General features: G+C 46.4%; 1 protein-coding gene and 1 long non-coding RNA gene across 4 annotated transcripts; both read right to left on the bottom strand.

Moving 5' to 3' along the window:
• Nucleotides 1–11: 11 nt before the first annotated feature.
• LOC138121135 (tyrosine-protein phosphatase non-receptor type 1-like) lies at nt 12–21,616 on the bottom strand. Of its 3 annotated transcripts, XR_011156096.1 has the most exons (14): nt 21,470–21,616; nt 20,769–20,958; nt 7,875–7,948; nt 7,074–7,283; nt 6,479–6,640; nt 5,690–5,856; nt 4,422–4,605; nt 2,948–3,054; nt 2,286–2,352; nt 1,647–1,709; nt 1,526–1,567; nt 241–1,284; nt 121–162; nt 12–26 (listed from the first exon to the last, which is right to left on the bottom strand). XR_011156096.1 is itself a non-coding variant. In XM_069034368.1 (6 exons), exons 1-6 carry the CDS (start codon nt 21,524–21,526, stop codon nt 5,746–5,748), a joined length of 804 nt encoding a protein of 267 aa, XP_068890469.1. In that variant the 5' UTR covers nt 21,527–21,616; the 3' UTR covers nt 4,822–5,745. The 3 variants fall into 3 exon arrangements, 2 of the variants coding, with proteins under 2 accessions (XP_068890469.1, XP_068890470.1); XM_069034368.1 differs by lacking the exons at nt 12–26; nt 121–162; nt 241–1,284; ... (3 more) ...; nt 2,948–3,054; nt 4,422–4,605 and having other exon boundaries at nt 4,822–5,856; XM_069034369.1 differs by lacking the exons at nt 12–26; nt 121–162; nt 241–1,284; ... (3 more) ...; nt 2,948–3,054; nt 4,422–4,605 and having other exon boundaries at nt 4,822–5,856; nt 7,074–7,277.
• Nucleotides 21,617–22,066: 450 nt separating this feature from the next.
• On the bottom strand, nt 22,067–26,099 carry LOC138120960 (uncharacterized). Its single transcript, XR_011156017.1, has 8 exons — nt 26,036–26,099; nt 25,867–25,941; nt 25,617–25,696; nt 25,433–25,535; nt 25,101–25,141; nt 24,976–25,016; nt 24,335–24,871; nt 22,067–23,839 (listed from the first exon to the last, which is right to left on the bottom strand). It is a non-coding gene; the product is annotated as an uncharacterized lncRNA (long non-coding RNA).
• Between the last annotated feature and the right edge of the window lie 675 nt (nt 26,100–26,774).

Raw genomic sequence — 26,774 nt, 5'->3', positions numbered from 1 at the left:
GGTTCGGCATAAAAAAAGCGGACCCCCTAAAACACACAAATGACAATGGATGCTTAGAACTGCACCGGAAATTGATAACCGAGCAATAACAACTCATTCTGTCCACCGGTCACCGCTTACCTCGCTCCATCGACCTTGACTACTGCTATCCAGCTTTACCTCCTGAAAGCAAAGACAAAGAACAATGCTGTAACATAGCCACCATTTACAGTTACCCCACAAACACAGACGGCGACTGACCTTCTTGCGGGAACCCCCTCGCCCGGTCTTGGGCGCCCTGACACAGATTTCATCCATCTGCATCTGAAAGAAAGCGATGACAAAAGTCAGAGTCCTGCATGATAACAGCTCCAGGCATCCTGTGTCAATCTAGGAATACCAGCTAGAGGCCAAACTACACCCTATATTACAGATTTCAAGGCCTTGGGACTTGTCCTACTGCACCTATACACCAGACTACACGGCGGGGCAGAGCAGCTCCGGGCCAAACCCATGCAGGCACCCGTGACACAGGAAATGACAAACGAGGAGATGCGATGAAGAGAGAAAACTCTGGCAAGAGGAATGACCGCAAGGACCGAGAGAATGCGGAGCGAGATGATCTCGGCGAGACCGACGAGGCTCGAAGAAGATGCTAACGGAAGGGCTTATTCCGAGAACCACAAAGATGGATGCCCGAGAATCGTCCGGTCAGAATCCTCTACCGCTCTTTGCATTCTGACAAGTCCTAATCCTCTGTAATGGATCACTGCGGTGCAGAGCTGTGAATATAGCTCAGAACAAGACCATAAAAGACCTCTGACTCAATGCCTCTGAAGGGAGATGCGATTCCAATGTGCATCCAAGCTCGTCGGTCAAAGCTCCGACGGTATCGGCACCCGGCCGAGGAACACGGATGCTAAGGATGATGCCTGGCATTTCCGATAAGCTGGCCCCTCGAAGGGCTAAGGAAAAAGACCTAAGACACAAGATGCCCAAAAGACACAGAACATACAACAGACAAGTGACACGACACGCACCGGGACTGCTCTGCCCGCCTCGGCATTGTGATCAAAAGTGAGACTTGCCCTTTATGTGGGCTAAGGGGCCCCTTCTTGGACATTCCCACCTTCAAAGCTGACTCAAAAATCCCTCCCGGCGAGGCCCGACCCGGCACCCTGCTTTCATCCCCTCAGTGGGTCGTAACCCTCGACTTATCTCTCGGACGTCCGGGATGTGAATCCGCCTCGGGTGCAAAATAAGGCTACCTCGCTGTCCGGGAAGTTCCTGCCATCTCCTAGTCAGCTACAACAAAGAAAACCAAAACATCAGAAAATGTAAAGGCTTCATTGCAGAGCCCCATAACACTTTGGGAGGGCTCACGAGGGCGGCGAGCCGGCTCTGTCGGCCGGTCGGTGAGGGGATTTGGCATAATACAAGTAGACTGCTCAAAACACGCAAATGACGATGGCCGCTTAAAGTTTAGAGTACCGGCACTCGGCACCCGAGCGATAACAACTTTTTCCTTCCACCGGTCACCGCTTACCTCACTAACTTGACCTTGACTGCTGAGATCTGGCTTTATCTCCTAAAAGAAAGAGACAAAGAACGGTGCTATAACATAGCCATCATTTACACTTGCCCAGCACAGACAAACAGTTACTGACCTTCCTGCGGGAATCCCCTCACCCGGTATGGGGCGCTCTGCCACAGATTTAATCCATCTGCATCTGAAAGAAAGCGATGACAAAAGTCAAAGGGCTGCATGAGAATTTCACGGCTCCGACCATCTCGTGTGAATTTAGGAATATCATCTAGAGCCCAGCTACAACCTACATTACAAATTTCAAGTCCCCAGGCCTTGTTCTATTACACCTATGTGCCAGACTATGCGGCAGGGCGGAGCAGCTCCGGGCCAAACCCGTGCAAGCACCCGTGACACAGGAGATGACAAATGAGGAGACACGACAAGGACAGAAAACTCTCTGCGAAAAGAACGACTGCAAGCACATCAAAGGGCTAAGGCAGAAGACACGAGACACAAGATGCCCAAAAGACACAGAACGTAACAATAGACAGGTGACACGACACGCACCGGGATTGCTCTGCCCTGCGCACATCGGCATTGCGATCAAAAGCGAGACTTCCCTTTATGTGGGCTAAGGGGCCCCTTCTTGGATATCTCCATCTCCAAAGCTAATTCAAAAATCCCTCCCGGCAAGTTCCAACCCGACACCCCGCTTTCATCCCCTCCGTAGGTCAGAGCCCTCGACTTATCTCTCGGATGTCCGGGGATGCGAACGTGCCTCGGGTGCAAAAAGAAGGCTGGCTCTCGCTACCCAGGAAGGTCCTGCTGTCGCTGGGCTGTTGTCTCTTAGTCAGATACAATAAAGAAAACCAAGATCAAACTATGAGTTTAGTGGCAAATCGCAACAAGTCGGCGGCTCGCTTCGCTCCTAAGTGCCCCTAGATTCTCAAGGCCCTAGCTTTATCCCTAGTCTAAGGCTGCGGCTGCTATTGTGAGAGGCACCCAGGGTAGCAAGGGACAGAGTTACAAGGCGTTTCCATAAATGCATGGGATGTGTTTGCATGCCATAAAACTTGTAAATGAGGCTGCTATGCTTATGGAAAGGCCTTAAGCGGCTCCCAAATACACCGTGCCGCCTTCAAAAGCCCCCTGCTGTAACTCCTAACCCGCTACCCTGCTCGTCCTCCCTCTCCCGGTCGCAATCCTCAACTTCCCTATCGGAAGCCTCAATCTTGGACACCATCTACGGCACGAGGTAGATCCCTTTTTGGACACAATGAATTCACTGAAAAAATTTGAAGTATCCCACTCAACACAACCCGGAATAGCAGGAAGTTGCACTGCTCCAAAAAAAAAAAAACCTTAGCACAAAACCAGAAATTATAAAACCACCTTACCAACCCTAAACATGTAACCCAAATGAGTGAACTTAAATATTACCTGTATTCCATGGTATCTTCTTCCCAATGTCTTCAAAGCCTCTGTTGCTTTAGAGGCTAAAAGAGCCTGCTGAAAGCAAGCTGAGATAAGCAGAAAGATCCCCATCACTGAAATGAGAGGAGAGCTCTTACCCCACTCACTCCCAGAGAGGGAATGACTCCCCTTGCAAAAGCCTGGGCTTAATATACCCCTGGCCGGGTCCGCCCCTCGTTCCCATGATGCCCAGGGAAAAGGGAGGAGCCAAATCCTGCAAGGTATAAAAGCCCTCCTAGGAGTTGCCACTGTTTGGCTCCTCTGACTTAAATTTGAGGTGAGTAAAGGGCTTGGTAGGAAACTCTGCAGGGAAACGACGATGCTTTCTTTTTTTGCTTTTATATTGAGCAAAAGGGTGGCCGGCCGGTAAGAAATCAAACTTTGTGTTTTGGGAACTCAGCTAGGTAATTTGTTGTTAAGTTGCATAATTATTCCCTAGTAATTACTGAGTAGTACTCCACCTGTGGCTTAGTAGGGTAGAGAAGAATAGTAATTTTATTAACGATGTAACTCTCCTTGGGACCTCTAATTAAGGCTATATACATTATAAATAAAAATAAGACTTCTTAATACCCTCCTAGCTGCTATTAGGGTTACGTCCGTGCGGGGCTCGCTCCCGTATGACGTTCGGTACCGGGGCTTGGGTAGGAGCACCCTGAGATGCAATTTAAATCCTTAAAATGCTCAAAAAGGGAGAGCTTTCTTTGACTGAAGTCTTTAAAATGAGGGAACGGGCGGGAGTTGCCTCCACTTGAACCGATACAATGGCAAATTAATGGCTTCTCCCCTTCAATTTAATCCCCTAACCTATTGGGAAAAGAGGGGTTTTCCTCACTTTAAAACTCTCTGGTGCTGGAAAAAGGGGGATTTTTCCTCAATTCAAACCCTTAGAAAGGAGGGAGAACTGGGCTTCCCCCTCAATTTAAACCTTACAATGATGGAAAAGGGGGAGATGAAAGGGACCTCACATACTGCCCTGCCCGCTCAGGTGCTGCCCCTTGGCACGAGAGCTTTTCCCTGGGTGTTTTCTTGAAGCGATGCTCCTTACCCGGGTGCATCCGGCCGCTCCCCGGCTCCTGCGGAGCGCTGCGACCGTTGTTCCCGAAGCGTCTCTCGGGACGCCTCCGTTGGCCCCTCTCGACCGGCAGCTCCCCGTGTAGGTGTGCCTCGGGAACCCTCTGAAAGCGACCTCTGGCAGAGCCGCCCCCTCCTCATCCACGCCGGTCGCGCTCGGTGCTGCCGCACCTCGGAGCGGGGGGATGAGGCGGAGAAAGGTCCTGCCGGTCGTTCCCTCCCCTACGTGGGCCGTCGTCCGCCCCCGAAACGCCGGGGTGTGGGGCTTTCCTTTCCGTGGAAAAGGACCGGCCTTCTCGTCCGGGTGCACGTGGCCAAAATTGGGATCCCGCCTCCAAAATTCCCTATGTCCTAGGCTTGTACTTACCGAGGAAATTCCCTGCCGATCGCAAGCGATTACCGGTAATGGTTCTTCCATAATTGTTACTGACTTCCGTTTCCTTTGAAGTGTTTGACGTGTTCCTCGAGGGGGTCGAGGGTTTGGCCGGGTCGTTTATGGCCCGTCCCGGCAGGCCCGGACCGAACCCGAGCGCCCCCGTCGCCGGTCCGCCCTGAATTTCGGTGAAATATTGATATTGTTTATAAATACTCCCTTTCCCTGCTACTCGGTCTTTCCTCGTGTATCTGCAGGGAGAGGGTTTACTCTATCCCTCGATCCCACCCGCAGCTCTCCGGCCCAAATGCTGATGCTTGCGGACACGATCTAAGCAGAAAACTACTACGAGTGTTGGCTTTTTGAAGTAAAAGTCTTATTGTACATCTGGCTGTACAATTTAAAAAAATGCATCTATTGATGGTCATTATGGGAAAGCTTTTCAGAGGAGAAAATACCCATTTTGGTAGCACAGATCCCATTTTGACAATACTGCATTTTTGTGGGTTTGGGAATCCTGCCTGTACAAGACATCTGAAAATCGGTATTTTACAATTTGATATTTGGAAACGGGGTCATTTTGATATTTTGGAACTTGATATTCTGTTGTTTTGAAATGGAATTAGTTTGGTATTTTGGAACCTGGTATTCTGATATTTGGAAACCGGGTAACTTTGGTATTTTGGAACTTGGTAATTTGTAACTGGGTTACTTTGGTATTTCTGAACGTGTTCTGGCAATTTGAAACTGGGTTACTTTGCTACCTCTGAACGTGGTGTTCTGGTATTTTGAAACTAGGCTATTTTAATATTTTGGAACTGGGTATTGTGGTTGTTTGAAACTGTTTTTCTGGTATTTTGAAATTTGGGTTTCTATGATTTTGAACTAGGTTATTCTGGTATTTTGTTCCAAAATACCAGACAAATAACAAACAAAACAAAGAACAAAATTTTTCTGTAGGCTGTTTTTTTGGTGTATTTGTAGGCTTTTTTTTTTTTCCCTGTGTATTGTATGATGAGCTTTTACTGGTTTTGTAACCTCGGGGTTTGGTTTTTTGTAATCTGCGCCTGGCAGGGACCTGGGGCATCCCGGTCGAGTCTCTAGGCTTCGTTTGCTGTCTTCCGCTACGATTAACAGTTCCTGGCATGGGAACTGTTAAATTACAGACTATATGATGAGACGCTTCCTGAAACAAATTAATTCCAGCTAAATGACTCTTCCTGCTCTGCAGTTCCTATACCTGGCCCGGTTTAAATCCATACCTAGCCCGACTCTTCGGTCCTTCCGTTTCCTACCGCTCTGCTCGGGGCTTTGCACCTCACGCTCTTTCCTCCCTCGGTGGCGTCACAGCAGAATGTGGCGAGGTTTTGGCCGGCACTTGACGTCTCCGAGATGAACTTACCGAGAATTCTTCTGCTTTTCGCTGCACCTGCCACAACAACATTTGTTCACTGAAATAAATGCTTTCCACAATGAACTAAAGGTGTAAGGGAACAAGCGCTGCACTGTTGGGGAGGAGGATAGTTTGGCAAGGGAATTACACAGATCTGGAGGCTTGGCAGAATTGAAAAAAAGGCAAGAAAAACACAAGGACTCCAAGCCCAAGCTACATCCACTACACAAAACGTATTGGCCATAAAAGCAAGAAATTCCCATCTGCTTCTAAAAAACCTAAGCAGCACAAAATAAAATCTATTTTGCTAGAGTTCTGCTTACCATAAAAAACCCTGATTAATTTAATCATGACACTTAAACTTCAGGCATATTAGAAAACTTGTACTGTCTGAAATGTCAGGGGAGGCTGATGCAGCAGCTCCACCCCAGTCACTGTGCTGGAAAGCACAGGAGGCACCTGCTACATCACAGGTACTTTTGGAAATAAATAAAACACAGCACTTTAGGTTGTGACAGATTGTAAAGCACTGTACCTAAAAGCCCCATAACATAAACATGTACTGAAGCTGAAGCAAGCACCACATTGGAAGCTTCTTTCCATCCTGTTCCTTCCACCCACTTGCTGCAGTTCCCTGGGAGCTGCCAGGAGCACTTACTTGCACTGAAGCATCTCCCATGATGAATTTTGCCCCTTCAATAACAGCTAAGTAGGAGAACCGGAGCTGATCTGCAGTCTGGATGAGCCCCATCCTGTACTTCCTCATTTCCAGGAGAACCTGCTTAACGTCCACGGAAGAAGGGTCTTTCCGTTTGTCCATCTGCAGATAAAAACGTGAAACGTGTTTTCTGCTCTGATGAGGTTCACTACAATGACTCACTTTGTGGTAAGGCCTTCACACCACCCTCCACATTACAGAACGAATGAACTCACATACAATTGGTATCAACGGCTCTTTACTGGGTCTCCAAAAACACACAGGGGAAAACACTGGGCCTCAAAAATGCTGCTTTCCCTGAAAGCAAAGCCTGTCTTTGCGAATCACTCTGAAAACTGGAGACTTTTCTTCCCCTAACTCAAAATGGCCACTTAGGAATGAGACCTGCCTTGGAATACACTCCCAAAACAGCAGAGTAAAACAACAGGAAATCACAGGGAACCCCTCCAGCCCCTGCTCCAGCTCCTTTAAGGCTGCACCAAAGCTCCCCTGAAGGTGCCTGTGCAGGAGAGGTGGCCCTGCAGGTGGCCCTTACCAGCAGCAGACAGGTGTCCACCAGGCAGAAGGTGCCCGACCTCCCGATGCCAGCGCTGCAGTGCACCACGACCGGGCCGTGCCCGGGGCTCGGCGAGCCCGACTCCCGCACCTTGAACGGGAAATTCAGGAACGAGGCCGGCGACTCTGGGACCCCAAAGTCGGGCCAGGTGGTGTAGTGAAAGTGCAGAATCTCCCGAGTTTCCTGGGTCTGCAAAAACAGGGTTTGGGAACAGTTTTAGTTTGGATACACCAGTCAGAAGGACTGACTTAAATTCCAAGGACAAAGTTTCAGGGAGTCTCAGGGAGTTTTTATAGCTGCACAGCCAAGAAACTAATTACAAGTAATTGTCTCTTGTTGTGAAGGTCTCCACTGGGACCAAAGGGAATTGGGTAAGTAAATTTACTTATTTACAATTCAGCTATTTCAGTGCAGCTCAGAAGCCTGTGTCACTCTGGGTATGGCTGAGACATGAAACCGCCTGGAGTGTCCCCAGGTACGTCTCAGAAATATCCAAGAGTTTCATTTCCATGACATCTCATGCAGAATCATCAAATCCAGACCAATTCGTGACCCCCAATTTCAAGCCAATCTCCTGGCCCGGCTGCGGCGCGATTCATCTGGTGCCCCGAGATGGGACCCTCTCTGCCCGGCTGCCGGATCCAGGGGTAAGCGGACCTCCCGGTCGCGACCCTGAATTTTCAGGGGGAGCTCGGCTGTCCTTTGGCTCGCGGCGGGGGCGGACAAGGACCATCTGCACCAAATTAAGGTATTTGCTATTCCTTTTAAACACAGAAATACCTGCAGGTCCAGGGTTCGAGTCCCTGAGGGTGGGTTGAAAGTCCCGAAGAAGACTGGGTCTCCCAAAATTAGTCCTGGGCAAGAAAAAAAAGTACTTTTAAGGGGTTGGACCCCACTGGGAAAGGTACCTTTAAGGGGCTGGACCCCACTGGCGTGTGCTATTGTACTGCTATTTTTGTTTTGTCTGTCGCTATTCTGCTGCTGTGTGAGTGAGAGTGGATGAGACGTGCTGTCAAAGTACAAAGCGAGTGAGAGGCTCTATCTGCGGTTCCGTACCCCGGCGACGGGCTCGACCGGAGGAAAGCGAAGCGTTTGGCAAAGAGCGAATGAGCATAAATCACATAAACTGTCGGTTTGGAATTCAACCTTACTGTCCAAAGGGGGTGGATTTTAGAGGAGAAAGATTTTAGCTATTGAATTGAAAACATGCAGACCCCCAACGCCTTTCTGATATAGCTCCATCTGATTTCCCTTTTGAAATCCCGTGTTAAGTGTGAGAAAACGGTTCTAAAGCTTGTCTTTGTGAGCATGTATTAATTGTGAGAGAAAGTGGTATTGTATTTCTACTAGATGGAGTGGGTGGTGTCCAAGCTGCCAGAGGAGAGAGCTTGGTATCAGACTAGAAAGAGCAGGAATAAAGAACTTGGCAGAAAAGGAAAGTGCAGATAATGTTAAAGGGGAGAGTGGCAGAGAATAGTGAGAAATTTGAGAGGAGCTGGTTAGAAAAGTACAGCAAGCGTACGGAAGAAGAGATGAGGAAAAGGCAAAAGCAATGGCAAAGGTGATGGCAGAGGTTGTAAGAATTGTGGACATTGTGGTTAATAGGTTTGGGTGTTTAGTTCCCTTTTCTGCTTGGTGTTTTGTGCGGAGCTGCGAGGCTCCTGTTATGTGGTGCTTGTGCAGAGCTGAAAGGCTCCTGTTTGGAGGGGACCCGTGCCCCTGTGCCTTTTGTGTTTTGTTGTGAAAAGCCAAAATTGGCAGGTTTCGGTTCTGAGGTGAATCCGGAGCTCCTATCTTGTGGGGAACCCTCCCCTGCCACCGGTCTGTGGTTTATTGTGGAGAACTAGAATTGGCAGATTCTAATCCTGCGGCCAATTCTGCAGCTGCTGCCTTGTGGGGATGGTGTTGTCCCTGTGCAGGCCCAGGTATTTGTCATGCAGCCTCATCTGCGGGGGCTGTAAAGAAACCTATGGGGAGAATGTTTTGCTGTCCTTCCTTGGTTAATTTGTTAGTCACCTCTCTACTCCTGGGGTGGACTTGGTAAAAAAAAAAAATATTGAGATAAGGAACAATTGGTTACTAAAAGATGATTGATTACTAAAAATGTGATTGGTTATTTTAAAAAAAAAAAAAGGCGACTCAAATGCCTGATTCACAGACTGCAACTCTTGCAAAACTTTTAAAAGCAGTCTCGCTCCCTCCGCTGAAGAATCAATTGGAAGAAACCCCACCGAAAACCTGTGGGAGACAACAAAAGTGGTGCGACAAGCACTTCATAGAATAAAAACTAAAACTCCACTTGAATAAGTTAATGCAATTAAACTCTTGTTTCACTCAGACATATTTTTTTGGGGGAAGTTTGTTTCTTTTCTCTTTTCTAGGAATGTCAAATGTCCCGACATCAAAGATAAAGCAAGCAGTTTGAGAGCAAGGAAACTGCAAGCAGCAAAATCACACCTAAATGTGATAACCGTTGCTTCGCTGTCACTTTGTGTTAGCCCTATAAAGTTTTACTTCTTTTTTAATAATCGGTCTAGTGGGCCAAATTTTCACTTTTCTTTTATAGGAATCTACCAACACATGAGATGGAGCTGTGTGAACACCAATGAAATTGAAAGTGTCACCATAATTGCTTGCATTGTCAGTTGGTTAATGTTTGTAATTTGTTTGTGGTTTCATTGCAAGTGACAGATCAAATAGTAGTTAAAGCATTCTACATATTCTTGAGTTTAATTTTTGTCTAACTTGTTTTGTCTTTTTACTGAAAAATGGTGTGGCTCAGGTCTTATGGATGTATAATTTGTTTCAACCAATATGATCCTGAGAGTTGGTATAAGAATTTATACATATTTGAAATCCTACAAATATGGACTAACCCTCCCGGTTCTGCCTCAGAAGGCTTCAAAATTATTATAATCTGGCTAAATTTTTTGGATTTTCTAATTAGTGAATTAAAGAATCGTGACAAAACACAAGCAAATGCTACATGAGAAATGATTGAATCCCCCTTCCTAAACCAGGAGGGATACAGAAAAGCCTTCTACCAGCTCTCAAACTAAAGTGCTGTTCAATCTCATGCCATATGTCTTAAGAGGATGTTTTAACTTTTCCTCGCCCCTCCTATTTATAGCATATTCTGCAATCTCAGTTGTAGGTGCAGAATGGGATGAAGGCAATTTATTCACCGGAAAAAAAAAAGGCTACATGAGGTAAAAAGAAAAAAAAAACAAACCCTAAGTTTGAAAGAGAATTCATTTCATTTTTAATCCCACCAAAAATAAAGCCACAGTTTGTAGTTTGTGTCAAGATTAAATGACGAGAGTGCTATAATCTGTCTCCTGGAAAACAGAGCATAGCCCTGATGTAAAGATATGTTTGCATGAGAATATTTTGTATGAAAATGTTTTGTGTGTTAGTTTGGTATCATAAAAACTAATCCTTCATAATGTATAGAATTATATAGCAGAGTAAGAATATTATTATAACAAAAACTGTATAAAGAAGTTACAACCAAAGAAGCCTCCTGAAGATACCTGACTAGGACTTTGAAGTGTAAGTTAAACCACTAAGATTAGATAAAGGGAAAACCCATTCTTTGCCCAACTCAGGCCTAGGAAAAAAAACAAAACAAAACCAAAAAAAAAAGACAAAACAAACAAGACTGAAAGAAGAGAAATACCCATAGATAGTAAAATAACAAATCAGATGATCCCATTAGTAAGAGATGTTGAAATTCCAGGGAGATCAAAACGGGCTCCCCCAGTGATTATTGAACTACTGGAAGGGGTACAACCAGTGTCAGTTAAACAATATCCACTAAGGCATGAAGCATGAGTAGGAATGGAACCAATAATAGTAAATTTATTGATCAGAAGTTGTTGAGAGAGTGTAGACCTTCCTGCAATACCCCAATTCTACCAGTACAAAAGCCAAATGGAAGTTATTGATTAGTTCAGGACCTGAGGACACTTTACTCACAAAATTACCAAGTGACTGAGTGTGGTTTTCAGTTTTAGATTTAAAGGATGTTTTCTTTTGTCTGCCATTAGCTGAAAGCAGTCAGGAGATTTTTGCCTTTGAATGGGAAAACCCCAGAACAGGGAGAAAAAGCCAGCTTACGTGGACTGTATTGCCACAAGGATTCAAAAATAGACCCGTGATATTTGGAGATCAATTAGCCGAGGAACTGGAAGCCTGGACGCCGCCGCTTGGGAAAGGGAAGGTACGCTCTTGCAGTACATTGATGATCTATTAATAGCAACAAGGACCTGTGAAGACTGCAAGAACTGGACTGTAAGTCTTTTAAATTTTCTGAGACTAAGTGGATATAGAGTCTCTCCTGAAAAGGCTGAGCTAGTCCTCCACAATGTTACATATCTGGGGTATGAACTGGCAGGAGGGGAGAGAGCCTTGAGAGACAACAGGAAGGAGGCAATTTGTCAAATTGCCCTGGCCAACTGAAGAACCAAAGAACTGAGAAGTTTTCTGGGAATGACAGGATGGTGTAGATTACGGATCTGCAACTATAGACTCATTGTGAAACCTTTATACCAACTCCTAAAAGAGACTAGGGGAACTCACCTATGCTGGACACCAGAGACTAATAATGTATTTGTAACTCTACTGGGCATACCAGATGTCACTAAACCTTTTCTGTTGTTTTGATTATGAGAGACAAGGACTGGCGCTGGGACTTTTGGCACAGAAGCTGGGACCCTACAAAAGGCCGGTGGCTTATTTCTCCAAGCAGCTGGACGTGGTCAGCCACGGAGAGCCTGCACTGCGTGCAGTGGCAGCCGTGATCCTGAACGTAGAAGCTCGCGAGTTCACACTGGGACAGCAGATAACTGTTTTTGTCTCTCACACGGTGTCAGCAGTGCTCACACAGAAAGGAAATCACTGGTTAACCCCATCTCGCTTTCTCAAATACCAGGCTGTCCTAGCAGAATCGGAGGATGTGAGTATCCAAGTAACTAACATTTTAAACCCAGCAGCTTACCTGGGGCAAGGCTGCTGAGGAGCCTGTACGGCATGACCGCATCGAAACCGTGGAGGCGGTTTACTCCGGCCGCCCGGACCTAAAGGACTCTCCGCTAGAAAATGCGGCAAACTGGTTCACCGATAGGAGCGGTTATGTCAAGAATGGTAAGCGGCTCGCTGGGTATGCAGTTACAGCCACAGACGCTGTCATTGAGGCAAAACCATTACCTGTGGGGACATCAGCTCAAAAGGCTGAAATAATAGCCCTAACTCGAGCCTTGGCATTGGCCGAAGGAAAACCTATCAACATTTGGACTTATTCGAGGTATACTTTTGGGGTGGTACACGCTCACGGGGCTATCTGGAAAGAAAGGGGTTTATTAACCTCACAGAAGAAATCAAGCAAGCTACTGAAATTGTACAGTTACTGGAATCAGTGGTAAAACCTTCAAAAGTGGCTATAATGCATTGTAAGGGACAGTCCCAGGGTAACACTATCCCTGAACTGGGAAATGCTATGGCAGACAAAACAGCAAAGGCAGTGGCCAGTGGGGTTCAGATCCAAGCCCTAGCTCTAATTCCTTCTAGCATCCTTATAAGTAGAAAAAAAAAAAAAAACCACCATATGACACTGATGATTTAAATTGGATACAAGAAGACAAGGGACAAATGAGCACAGATGGGTGGGCTAGGATAAAGGGTCTCATAATCATACCCAGAAAACTCTTAAAATTATTTATCCAAAGCGAACATTGCATCAGATCACCTTAGATTACAGTTCTTGAAGGTTTGAGGAGGTATGAGACAAACTTACAGCATGGTTACCCAACTTACCTTGCTTAAACAATTGTTTGTAATAGCTATTTGTGTTATTGCATTGTTACTTAGTGTTTGTATTAGTAGTTACTGTTGTATGATATTATGTACCTGGAATCGAGATGCTTATGCTCCATGGCACAAGCATAAACTTAGAACTAAGATAGAGAAGGGTTCTTACTTTAAAGACATGCAAGATTTGTAAAGAATTACAAATACCCAAAGAAAAGGGGGGGATTGAAGAAGGGGCAGTCAATAACTAACTCACGTAAGCACAAGTTAACTAGCTGGAGACAGCAAATGTTAGTTCAGACAGCAGATGCTAATTACATAACCTAAGAAGCCAAATTCACCTTAATCTTGTCAAGATAGAGGTGTAATAAATAAGGGTATTTTGTTCATTGAAAACAGCTGACACAGGCCACAACGTACATAACAGGAAATGTCTTAACAAATCCATATGTAAAGGTTGTAAGTGCTGTAAGTGTACTATTGTTTAAGCTCCAGGAAGAAAAGCGGGGGATACTAACTGACCAAATATGGAAAGGGTCACCCAGAGGGCACTTGAAGAAGACTACTTGCCTTCAGCTATCGACCACCAGAAGGCAGAAAACGACCCCCTAGCAACAAGCTCACACATGCGTAGAGTACTCTCTTGAAGATAAGTTACCAGGAAATGATCCTGCATAAAAGAAGGACTGAAATTTGCAAACCCCTGCGGCAGTCGGTGGAGCGGGGACTCCCCTGTCGCCCAGCGCTGATTTTGCTTATGCCTTGCTTGCTGTAATTAATAACTTCTCTAATTTGATTAAACCTCCTTGTCTGCCTCAGTCAATCACAATTTGGTGCCGTGACTTGGATGGGAATGGTACGGTGAGACAAGAGATAGGGGAGGCGCCCCACCTCTGGTGGCCTCGGTATCCTCAGTCTTTACCTCGCTCCCACCGACGAACCTAAACTCAAGGCATTAAACAAAGGGAACCGGTCGGCCCCATAAACTTTGTGCGCAGAGGTCCGGACGAAGACGCTGGAAGCGTGAGTATTTGCGGAAAAGGGATCCGTTCGGTCGGGGTCGGGTATCCTGGAGTGTGGCGAGTGCGGTGTGTGAGAGGGGGGCCGGCAGCCGGACTCCCCAAGCGAGTGTGGACCCTCAGTAGTGCGGTTCCCATTGCCCGCGAGGGCGTGGGCCACGAACCAGGGGAAGCGAGTGATTCCACACACAGAACGCCTGAAGGCACTCCAGAGGATGGGACAGGGGAAAAGCAAGCCCTCTAGTTCCATGAGGTTTCCCCCAGTACCTGAGGATAGTCCGTTAGGGCTTTTATTGAATAATTGGAGGCATTATTCGAGTACACAGAATAAAGATAAGGCCAAGATGATTTATTATTGTATAGAGGTCTGGGGAGGAAAGCAGATATCACAAAATGTATTTTGGCCTATATTTGGGTCCTACGAGGACTGGGTGAGACAGGATTTGAATTTATGGGTAAATTCCAAAACTCCTTTTAGTCGAGAAGAGAGTGAATATGCAAAAATATGGATAGAGACCCCCGGGGTACTCCTGTTTACTTTAAAGGAAAAATCTGAAAACTCGGGGGTAAGAAGAAAAGATAAAAAGAAAGAGGAAGTCCCGTTGATTCCACCCCCCTATATACCTCCGCAGGCCCCGCAAGCACCCCCACTCCCACTCCCTGAGCAGCCCCTAGAGGAAGAGGAAGGGAATCCTGAACCCGAACGGGAGGGACCAATGACAAGGGGCAGAGCTAGACGTCATAACCTCTATCCATTAAGAGAAGTGCCTATGGGGGGACCCCAACCAGGAATTGGCTTTATTTCAGTTCCCCTTAGCTCTGGAGATGTACGGGACTTTAAGAAGGAAATGGGGAACCTATTAGAAGACCCCCTGGGAGTTGCAGAGAAGCTAGATCAATTTTTAGGCCCTAATATATAGACCTGGGATGAGTTGCAGTCAATTCTAAATATTCTTTTTACTGCAGAAGAAAAGAACATGATTAGGCGAGCGGGAATGCAAATTTGGGATGCCCAACATGCCCAAGGCCCACAGGCAGATATCAAATGGCCTTTACAAAACCCTAATTGGGATCATCAGGATCCAGCACACAGAACTCATATGCAGGACTTAAGGACAATAGTTATACAAGGGGTCCGAGAGGCAGTACCAAGAGGACAAAACATAAATAAGGCCTTTAATGAGAGGCAGAGAAAGGAGGAAACTCCAACAGATTGGCTAGAAAGGGTAAGAAAGAATCTACAGCTGTATTCAGGCCTGGACCCAGACACACAGTTGGGTCAGGCACTTCTGAAAACTCAATTTGTAGCCAAATCATGGGATGACATCAGGAGGAAGCTAGAAAAACTAGAAAATTGGCAGGAGAGAGGATTAGATGAATTGTTGAGGGAAGCACAGAAAGTATATGTCAGGAGGGATGAAGAGAATCACAAGAGACAAGTCAGAATGATGGTGGCAGCAGTAAGGGAAAGCAGAAAACAAGACTCTCCCCGCCGAATGGGGCAAATACCCAGAAAGGCCCCTAGGAACACAGAGGGAAATCAGAGAGTGGAAAGGAGGGAAGCAGTCGTATGTTTTTATTGTGGGGAGAAGGGACACATCAGAAGGGATTGTAGAAAGAGGATAAGAGATGAAAAGATGTTCAAAGAAGATTAGAGGGGTCAGGGGCTCTACTTACTGGGGACCAAGAAACATCCAGAGCCCTTGATAAAAATAAAAGTCGGTCCCCAGTGCCAGGAATTTGAATTCCTGGTAGATACGGGAGCAGAAAGATCAACTATCCAAGTTTTACCATCTGGATGTAAAGTCTCCCGAGACACCGCCCTTGTAGTGGGCGCCAAGGGTGAACCTTTTGAGGTCCCTGTTATTAAAGATGTCCTGATAGAAACCGAATCAAAAATAGGAATAGGAAGCCTTTTGTTGGCACCAGAAGCAGAGTATAACCTCATGGGTAGAGATCTCATAGTAGAATTGGGAATAAACCTAGAGGTAATTAATAAAGAATTGAGAATCAAACTATGCCCCCTTAGAGTAGAGGATGAAAAGGAAATTAACCCTGAGGTATGGTACACGCCTGACAGTGTGGGCCAACTGAACATTCCGCCCTTCTCCGTAACCATAAAAGATCCAGAAATTCCAATAAGGATCAAGCAGTATCCCATATCCCCAGAAGGGAAACGAGGACTAAAGCCTGAAATACATAGACTAATAAGCAAGGGACTCCTAGAAGCCTGTATGTCCCCTTTTAATACACCCATTTTACCAGTAAAGAAACTAGATGGATCCTATCGATCGGTGCATGATTTAAGAGAAATTAATAAGAGGACAGTGGCCTGGTTCCCGGTGGTTGCTAACCCATACACCCTATTAAGTAGACTAGGGCCAGAAAATCACTGGTGTAGTGTAATTGATCTAAAAGATGCATTTTGGGCCTGCCCCTTAGACGAAAATAGTAGAGATTATTTTGCCTTTGAATGGGAGGACCCAGATACTCATAGGCGACAACAGTTGCGATGGACCGTGCTGCCACAAGGGTTCACAGAATCACCAAATTTATTTGGACAAGCATTAGAACAAATCCTCCAAGAATATCAAACAAGAGAAAACATTACTTTGATTCAGTATGTGGATGACCTCCTGATTGCAGGAAAAAAAGAAGAAGAAGTTCAGGAGGAGAGCATTAAACTGTTAAACTTTTTAAGCTTGAAGGGACTAAAAGTATCAAAGGCAAAATTACAGTTTGTAGAAGAAGAAGTAAAATATTTAGGCCATTATTTGAGTAAAGGAGAGAAAAAAATAGACCCTGAAAGAGTGAAAGGAATCCTCTCACTCCCGCCACCAAGGAGCAAGAGACAAGTAAGGCAATTGCTAGGATTAGTAGGCTACTGTAGACAATGGATTGATAATTATAGTACCAAGGTTAAATTTCTGTATAACAAGCTCAGTCATGACGGGTTATTGAAATGGAGCAGAAAGGATGAGCAGAGCTTAGAACAACTGCAACAGGATTTAATTAACGCTCCAGTACTAAGTTTACCTGATTTTAAAAGACCATTTTATCTATTTGTAAACATTGAAAATGGGACAGCATATGGAGTATTAACTCAATATTGGGCTGGGAGAAGGAAACCGGTGGGATACTTGTCAAAGCTATTAGACCCAGTAAGCAAGGGATGGCCTACATGCCTACAGGCAGTGGTAGCCTGTGCTCTCTTGGTAGAAGAAGCACGTAAAATAACTTTTAATGGGGAACTCAAGGTACTATCTCCACATAATATTAGGGGAATATTGCAACAAAAAGCTGAAAAATGGATAACAGATTCGAGACTTTTAAAGTATGAAGGGATCTTATTAGATTCCCCAAAGCTAACACTAGAGGTCACTACACTACAAAATCCGGCCCAGTTCTTATACGGAGAACCAAATGAGAAAAAATTAGCCCATGATTGCATGTTAACCATAGAAGAACAAACCAAAATCCGACCGGACTTAGAAGAAGAAGAATTAGAAGAAGGGGAGAGGCTGTTTGTAGACGGATCATCTCGGGTAATCGAGGGAAAGAGAGTATCTGGCTATGCAATCATTAAAGAGGAAGGGTCAGAAGTCTTAGAGTCAGGACCTCTAAGTAGATCCTGGTCAGCTCAAGCTTGTGAATTGTATGCAGTCTTACGAGCTCTGAGATGGCTGAAAAATAAAACAGGGACAATATATACAGACTCCAAATATGCATATGGAGTGGTACATACATTTGGAAAAATATGGGAAGAACGAGGGTTAATAAACTCTCAAGGGAAAGACTTAGTCCATCAGGAGCTAATAAGACAGCTACTCCAGGCCTTACGGGAGCCTAGAAGAATTGCTGTAGTACATCTTAAAGGACACCAGAAAGGATTAGATTTTAGGAGTAGAGGTAATAATGGGCCAGACCAAGAAGCAAAAAGGGCAGCACTTTTGGTTATACAACAAGTTCAGGATAAGGAACAACCAAAGGAGAAATTCCTCAATAAAACTAGAATGTATAGTTTTACAGAACAAGAAAAAGAGAAACTATCACAAATGGGGCTAAAAGAAAATTCAGAAGGAGAATGGAAACTCCCAGATGGAAGAGTAGTACTACCTAAATCAATAGCAGTAGAAATTTTACCAAGGTTACATAGCCAAACTCATTGGGGAACACAAGCACTAGCAGACCAGTTTGCCACCAAGTATATGTGTATTGGAATATATAATTTGGCAAAACAAATTGTTAAAGGCTGCATAACTTGCCTTAAAGTGAATAAGGCTTATTTAAGAGAACACCCATTGGGAGGGAGACCACTAGCACACAGGCCCTTTGCTAACATACAACTAGATTTCACCGAATTGCCCAAAGTAGGAAGAAGTAAATACTTATTAGTTATAGTAGACCATCTAACGCATTTTGTCGAAGCATTTCCCACAGCAAGGGCAACAGCACAGACAGTGGTCAAAGTTCTATTAGAAAATATTATCCCTAGATATGGAATAATTGAGACTATTGACTCCGACCGAGGACCCCACTTTGTATCTAAAATCATCAAAGAAGTAATGGGAATTATGGGAATAAAGTGGGAATATCATACCCCCTGGCATCCCCAAAGTTCAGGACGAGTAGAAAGAATGAATGGGGAAATAAAGAAGCAATTGACAAAGCTTATGCTTGAAACCAAGTTGTCGTGGGTGAAATGTCTACCATTAGCTTTGTTAAACATACGGACTCAACCAAGATCTGACATGGGAATCTCCCCTTTTGAGATGCTGTATGGAATGCCTTATAATATGGGGGAACCTCAAGATCACCCAAATTTAAGAGACCAAAACATGAATCATTACATTATTACCTTAATGAAATATAGAGAAGAATTATGGAAAAAGAGCATGATAACTCAAAGGCCCCCGCTAGAACTTAAACTACATCGAATTCAACTATTTAATTACACCCACGATTATTGTATTCAAGTGTCCATCATACCCCGAATCACGTATCATCCTAGTGAATACATGTACCAACAACACACCACAGCAGATCATCACCTAGTAAAAAGAGAACCTTTTATTGCATTAACCATAGCAACCCTTCTCACTATAGGAGGAGTTGGGGCAGGAACTGGAGTAGCATCCTTAGTCACCCAGCAAAAAGAATTAAGAGCACTAAGGGTCTCAGTAGATGAAGATCTAAGCCGAATAGAACAAGCAATTGATGGCCTAGTAAAATCAGTAAGATCTCTATCAGAAGTAGTCCTACAAAATAGGAGGGGATTAGACTTATTATTCCTTCAGCAGGGAGGACTGTGTGTAGCACTCAAAGAAGAATGCTGTGTTTATGCAGACCACACTGGGGTAGTGATAGACACCATGACTGAACTAAGAAAACGGCTAGAACAACAGAAAAGAGAAAGAGAGGCACAACAGAGCTGGTATGAATCCTGGTTTAATCATTCACCCTGGTTAACCACTTTGTTATCTACCATTGCAGGGCCTCTAATTCTGTTAGTCCTAGGACTCACATTTGGGCCGTGTATATTCAATAAGCTGATCTCCATAGTAAAAGGGCGCTTAGAAGTAGCACATTTAATGCTCCTTAGGGCTAAATACCAGCAGATACCAGAAAATCATGAAGAAGAAATGTTAGAATTAGCTAAACAAGAGCTAAAAAGATTCAATGAACAAAAATGAACAAGAGAAAAAGGGGGGATTGTAATAAATAAGGGTATTTTGTTCATTGAAAACAGCTGACACAGGCCACAACGTACATAACAGGAAATGTCTTAACAAATCCATATGTAAAGGTTGTAAGTGCTGTAAGTGTACTATTGTTTAAGCTCCAGGAAGAAAAGCAGGGGATACTAACTGACCAAATAAGGAAAGGGTCACCCAGAGGGCACTTGAAGAAGACTACTTGCCTTCAGCCATCGACCACCAGAAGGCAGAAAACGACCCCCTAGCAACAAGCTCACACATGCGTAGAGTACTCCCTTAAAGATAAGTTAACAGGAAATGATCCTGCATAAAAGAAGGACTGAAATTTGCAAACCCCTGCGGCAGTCGGTGGAGCGGGGACTCCCCTGTCGCCCAGCGCTGATTTTGCTTATGCCTTGCTTGCTGTAATTAATAACTTCTCTAATTTGATTAAACCTCCTTGTCTGCCTCCGTCAATCACAGAGGGGACAAGGATTATCTCAGAGGCTGCTAAATCATTCATTATTTAAAGCCGTGGCTCAGTTAAAGAGCAATACCAATTAAGCTCCTGGATAAAAAGCCTGGGAGATCGGGGTTGGGTTTTTTTCCATTGTTCCTTTCGGTGGCTTTTTGCAAGCAAACTATGAAGCGGACAAGCCGCAAGCGTGCTACAGCGCCCCTTGCTGGGACTCGCTCCGGGCTGGCGCTGTTCCACGGTGCGAGGGGACCGGAAAAGCCACGCGACCCACGGAACCGGCGGCACTCGCCGCCCGAGGACGGCCCCGCGCTCCCGGAACCGGGAGGAGCGCGGCTCGCGGCACGGAAGCGGCTCCTCCGGCAGGCGGGGGCGGCCCCGCGCCGGGAGACCCCTCCCGCCCCCGGCGCCTGCTGAGCGGCACTGGCGCCGGGCCGAGGGGGACCCGGCGGCGCGCGGCTCGCGGCACGAAAGCGCCTCCTCCGGCAGGCGGGGGCGGTCCCGCGCCGGGAGACCCCCGCCCGCCCCCGGCGCCTGCCGAACGGCACCGGCACCTGACCGAAGGGGACCCGGCGGCGCCCGAGCCCCGCGCACGGACGGCACGGAGCGGGCGGGACGACCCGGGGCGGCGCGGCTCCGTGCCGCATCTCCCGCCTGCCGGCCCGGCGGCGCTCACCTCGGCTCCGCGCGGCTCGGACCGGCGCGGCTCCGTCGGTCCCTGTCGGCGGCCCAGCCCCCAAATTCCCACTCCTCCTCAGAAATTCCCCAGGGGCCGGGAGTGCTCCCGCGCGAGACATTCGGTGCCGGGGCATGGCCGGAAGCGACCTCAAATGCGGTGGCACGCTCCGATTCAAACCTTTCAAATGCTGGAAAAGACGGAGTTTCTTTCAATTTAACCCCTGAAACTGAGGCAACGGGGGGTGTTCACCTCAATTCAAACCAATACAATGGTAAATAAATAAATGTGTTCTCCCTTTCTATTTAATGGTCTAAGATACCAGAAAGAGAGGAGTTTTCCTCAACTCTCAAATGATGGGGAAAGGGCGATTGTTACCTTCATTAAAACCCTCAAAAAGCAGGGGCAGCAGGGCTTCCCCCTCAATTTAGAACTTAGGTTGATGAAAATGGAGGGGTTACCCTCAATTCAAACCCATAAAATGGTAACATCTGTGCTTTCCCCTTCCATTTTAAATGGAAGTGGGATCCCCTCGTTCAAACACAGACAATAATGAAGGAGGAGTTTCTTCCCTCCATTTAAACTCCTTTTGTTCTCGTAATCCCCATTTTTTCTGAGGGCACGGGGGGAGGGACTGGCAAGATGAAATCAGAAGGGAAAAATAGAAAGAACCCCCCCCGCAAACCCACTCACCGGCTCACCTGCTTAGCTGCAGCTGCCTGGCGCCTCCTTTGGCAATGCTCCGCATCTAACTGCATCCGAGTGCTCCCCCAGACCCTGTGAGATGCTCTCACCGTCCTTTCGTGAGAGACCCCCCCAGGACCTCACCGTAAGCCCCTCTCCTCCAACATAGCCCTGCGAAAGTGAGCTGAGGTAACCCCTCCTAAAACAGGCCCCGGCAGGAGCCGCCCTCTCCTCACCGTCACAGCTCACACCTGGGGCTGCTCTGCCCCCTCATCATTCTCACGGCTCACACCTGGGGTTGTTGCCGGTCCAAGTGTGAGGGCAGGTGCAGAAAGGATTTGCTGCTCCTTCCCTGGACGGCTCATTGTCTGCACCTGACACGCTGAGGCACCGGGCTTTCCTTTCCATAGATAATAGATAGTTGATGCCAGGTGCAGGTAAACTGTCAGGGTTGGTTTTTGAAATATTTTTTTAAACTAGAAAGTGTTCCATAAGTATGCATGTGACTTTTGAGATTTGATATACGAGACTTGTTGAGCTTTTGACGGGGTACCCTTCCTTCTCGGACCGGGGTAACGGAGCAGAGGAGGCTGCTGTTCTGCTAAGTTCTTTATTTCATAGTCTCATAGTTTTCTTGAAGGCAGAGTTCAGAGGGGGTTACATGATAAAGCCAAGCAGCAACAGCAGGCAAAAACAGCCTCTTCTATATGTTCTATATGCTCCATATACTCTATATGCTTTATATACTATACACACTATACATGATACACTCTATACAATGTACTATACACTCTATATTTTTTTCTTACGGAAGTGTGGATTATATTTGTTAACTGACCAATAAGATTAATACACGATTCCAGTTTTTCTTAACCTATCCTGGCCTGATTCTAACAGTCGTAAGCCTTACACAAGTACTACATAGGTATTACACAGATTTGCGTATGCAGTTTCTATCGGCTCTTATTGTTTATGTGAACAGTCTATCTAAAAAATATGAACAGTGTAATTCTATCTATATTTTGTCTAAAGTAAAGAATTCTGTGAAAAGGTAACACTGCTGCAGCAAGAACTGTGTTTAAGGTCTCTGCTACAGCTTTTTAATGTTTAAGGCACTTAGCATATATTTCTACTGAAGTTAAAAATCTATGTTTCTATTTCACTTTGGTGTGGCTTCATGTATCTCAGCCTGTCCAAAGGTTTAAATTCAATCCCCGTGCTTTGGCTTCCCTCTGGGCCTGAGTCCAGAGGAGCTTTTGCTCCGACAGAGACTAAATCTCTTGCCGGTTTTAGAGTACTGCATTGAAAGTCTGTGCGCTTTCTCTTCTTTCCCTGTTCTGAGCGAGTTCTTTGGAACTTCTTTCTTCATTGAATTTTTTTATTTACACTTCAGCAAAATGTGGAAATAACGTATACAAACACAAGTACGAATACAATCCATATACCTGCTGGCAAAAGTCCAATTTACACACGGAGCAATACATGGAAATTCAGTGGCAAACACCAATACAGAACAATACAGGGCAATGCAAGCCAAATACATATCAATACAATAAAACAATGCTACTGTTTCTGGAAAGTTTATTACATTTTCTTTTATTGTTATAAGAAACCCAAAACAGCAACATGTAGAGAACATAACAGTCATCCACCACCCACACCTCTTTTAGCTTACACACAAACCCACCCTTGCTCTCATCTTGACCGCTCCACTAACCCTCGGCGTTCTATGGGAATGTGGTTCCCAGGAGCCTCCAAATCATCCTGCCTCACAAAACCCCATCGCCGGCACGGTCCGCACCCAAACCTTGGCGATGAACGTCGCCTCGCAGACCGGCCAGGACCGAAGGAAAAAAAACCTGGGGGGGGGGGAACAAACCTGGCTGGGGTTTGTTGCAGTGGGGATACTGCAACACGCCTATATCAAACCAGGAGTCCCGTGGAAAGGAAATATATATGGACGGATTCTTGCTAGATGTTTCAGAGATGTTTATTTCCCCAGCCGCAGGGCCGGGGCTCTGCTGAGGGACTCTTACAGTCGGGACCCGAGCTGCTTTGCCCGTGCAGGGGAACACAAACCAACCAATGGGGAACAAGGCTGAGCAGGGGCAGGGAAACCCCGTGCCTCCCCTCAGGGCTACATGGCGGGGGAGGAGACCCCAACATCTCACCCGTTTTATTTTAATAAAAGGAGAATGAAGACAATTGGTCCACCTCAGGGACCTGAGAGACAACATGAGGCGGTCAGTGAGGGGCCGAAGGCTAGGAGTTATCTCCACACTAGGCCCATAAATTTTCTACCCAAAACCCCATAGAAATGATATGAACCTTTAAGTTTTATAACTGTTCTTCTTAACCATTACCCTGCCAGGGCAGGGCAGCTCCAACTGCAAAGAGCACATGGACAAGGTGGTGCGCCGAATATAAGCAAAGACGACAAGAGGGCTTGAGATAACTCTCTGGAAGATTAATTCTTGAGCCCGATATGCTTTAAGGCAACAAAACCTACAGAACTACCACGGTCACGTGAGGAGGGTCTAATATGCTCCATATAGAAGTCTAAGGGAATAGGATGTGAACAGAAGGCACTACCAAAAGTGAGAAGGAAGATGGATGAGAACATCTCCTGCACTTCCTCTGGTCTCAAAAAGTAAAAATGTAAAGATGCTGGAATAAGCCCAATCTGGGAAAGTACACAAGGAGAGACACCCCCTCCCCCCCCCCCTCCCCCCCCCCCGCTGCCAATACGGCCCAGAACAATGCCGATAAAGCATCAAGACATAACAAAGCCCTAGGACACGGAAGAGGGTGGACACAAACTACACAACATAGACACAAACTACGTAACATAGAGAGAAGTTAAAACTGCCCAGTAGTTTCACCTGATGGACCCAAGATTCCTGCTGCAAGATGAGCCAGAAAGTGATGATGCCAAAGGAAAGACGGCTCTATGGCAATAGCACGTGACAGTGAAACAACTCCTTACGAGAAGTTAGTGCCAAAGCTGTTAAGAGGATGCTCAAGAAGTTCAGTAGGCCTAGAGAAAGAGGTGATGACTGCTGGGCGATCGCTCTGGACCCAAAGGCAGGCTCCTCAGGCAAAAAGATCTGCGATGACATCAAGACTCAAAGCACAAAGCTTGCAAAAACATGGGTATGGAACTGCTCTGCCCGGCAAAGGGTCAGGTGATGCTAAGGAGAAACCCTCTCCCTTTACTTCCAAGGGGCCCATCCCACTACAGCCCTCTCCTCTAAGCTAACTTCAGATTGCCTCCTGTGATTCCAAAGGTTTTTCCCTTCTCCCAACCACCAGTCCCAACACTTAGCTTTCAGAGATGAGAGGAAAAAATCCATCCTCAACAGAAAAGAACACGTGGGCGCTGTGGACATCAGTACATTCCCTGTAGTCTGCTTTGGAGGCTGAAAAAATTCAGAAAGAAACTTCAGACTGCGATGAGATGTCCCAAAAATGACCCCTTGTGCAACGCCCCCCTCCCTCGTAACTGCAAAGGCTAATCGCTTACCGGCCGTTTCCAAACTTCGGCTCCACACTGGCTCATGGTACCTAAGACGACAAAACAGAAAACATGACTATCACCCTCCAGAAGATTAATCCCCAGGGCTCCTCTACACTGCTGCCCTGGCGCACCTCAAATCTTCATCCGACTCTGGAGGGGGCCTGGACAATACCTGCAAAGTGAAAAGGTACATGCTTGGCACCTCAAAGGACTAAGGCAAAAGACCTGTGACATGAGATGCACAAAAGACAGAGAACGCACAATAGACAGGTGACACGTACCAGGCCTGCTCTGCCCTGCGCACCTCGGCACTGTGATCAAAAGCAAGACTTAAGCTTTATGGGGCCTAAGGGGTCCCTTCTTGGGTATCCCCACCTCCAAATCTGACTCAAAAATATCTCCGGTGAGTGCCAACTCGACACCCCGCTTTCATCCCCTCTGTGGGTCACAGGTCTCAACTTACCTCTTGGATGTCTGGGGATGTCAATCTGCCTCGGGTGCAAAAGGCGGCCGCCTCACCATGCAGGCAGCTGGTGCCTTCACCGGGCTGGTTATCTCTTAGTCAGCTACAATAAACAAAACCAAACAAACATCAGTGCATGAGCTTAGTGGCACCTCAGCCAAAACCCATCAATTCTGCCACTCACTGTCTCCTAAAAAGGCTGGAGTCCTCAGGCCACACGCTCTGGCCGCGCTCCAAGGCCAACACCATCGTTGTAGGGTATACCTGAGTTGAGTGGAGACAAGGTGATGTAGCATTGCTAAAACTTGAGCAGACCCGCGCTCCCCCTCCCTCCCCAACTTATTGCAACTCCTCAGCCATTGCCAAAGGCAACCTGGAGGGTACCCTCACATGGAAAAGGTAAAGGCTTCATCACAGAGTCCCATGATACTCACAGAGTACTAACGAGGGCAGCGAGACAGGTCCGTTGGCCGGACGGTGAGGGGTACGGCATAAGACAGTGGGACAGCCTGAAACACACAAATGACAATGGATGCTTAGAGCTGTACCAGAACTTAGCACCCAAGGAATAACATGTGGTTCTTTCCACCAATGACTTCTTACCTCATTCACTTGACCTTCACTGCTGAGATCTGGCTTTACCTCCTAAGAACAAAGACAAAGAACAATGCCGTAACAAAGCCACCATTTATGTTTGCCCTGCAAAGACAAACAGTGACCGACCTTCATGTGGGAACCCCCTCACACGGTATGGGGCGCTCTGCCGCAGATTTAATCCGTCTGCATCTGCAAGAAAGTGATGACAAAAGTCAAAGAGCTGCATTAGAACGTCACAGCTCCAGCCATCCTGTATGAGTCTAGGAATACCATCTTGAGGCCAAACTACAACCTACACCACAAATTCCACATCCCCAGGCCTTGTCCTATTACACCCATACTCCACAGTATGCATCAGGGAAGAGCAGCTCTGGGCCAAACCCACTCAGGCACCCGTGACACAGAAGATGACAAACAAGGGGACACAACAAGGAGAGAAAACTCTGGGCTAGATGATCACAAGGACCGAGCAAATGAGGAATGAGATGACCACGGCGAGACCGACGGTGAGCCAACGAGGCTGCAAGAACCCTGGCAGAAGAGGATGATAACAGAAGGGCTTATTCCAAGAACCGCAAAGATGGATGCCCGAGAATTGGACGGGTGGAATCCTCTAGCTAGCTTCACATTCTTACAAGCCTTCATCCTCTATAATGGATCATTGCAGTGCACAGCTGACAATGCAGCTCAGAACAAGACCTGAAAAGACCCCCGACTCAACGTCGCTGAAGAGAGACGTGATCCT

Source organism: Aphelocoma coerulescens, chromosome 20 (assembly GCF_041296385.1).
Source record: "Aphelocoma coerulescens isolate FSJ_1873_10779 chromosome 20, UR_Acoe_1.0, whole genome shotgun sequence".
NCBI lineage: Eukaryota > Metazoa > Chordata > Aves > Passeriformes > Corvidae > Aphelocoma > Aphelocoma coerulescens.
The sequence above is the reverse complement of the archived record's forward strand: the minus strand, read 5'-3'. Positions and strand labels throughout refer to the sequence as shown.

Excerpts from the sequence above, each read along its gene's own strand:
- LOC138121135 (XM_069034368.1), bottom strand. The coding sequence starts at position 21,526 with ATGCAGTTAGATGCGGAGCATTGCCAAAGGAGGCGCCAGGCAGCTGCA. Across the intron at positions 20,959-21,469 it reads AGGCAGCTGCAGCTAAGCAG|CATTTGAAAGGTTTGAATCG; the intron begins GTGAGCCGGTGA and ends CGTCTTTTCCAG. Across the intron at positions 5,857-6,478 it reads TGGGAGATGCTTCAGTGCAA|GTGCAGCGAAAAGCAGAAGA; the intron begins GTAAGTGCTCCT and ends TTGTTGTGGCAG.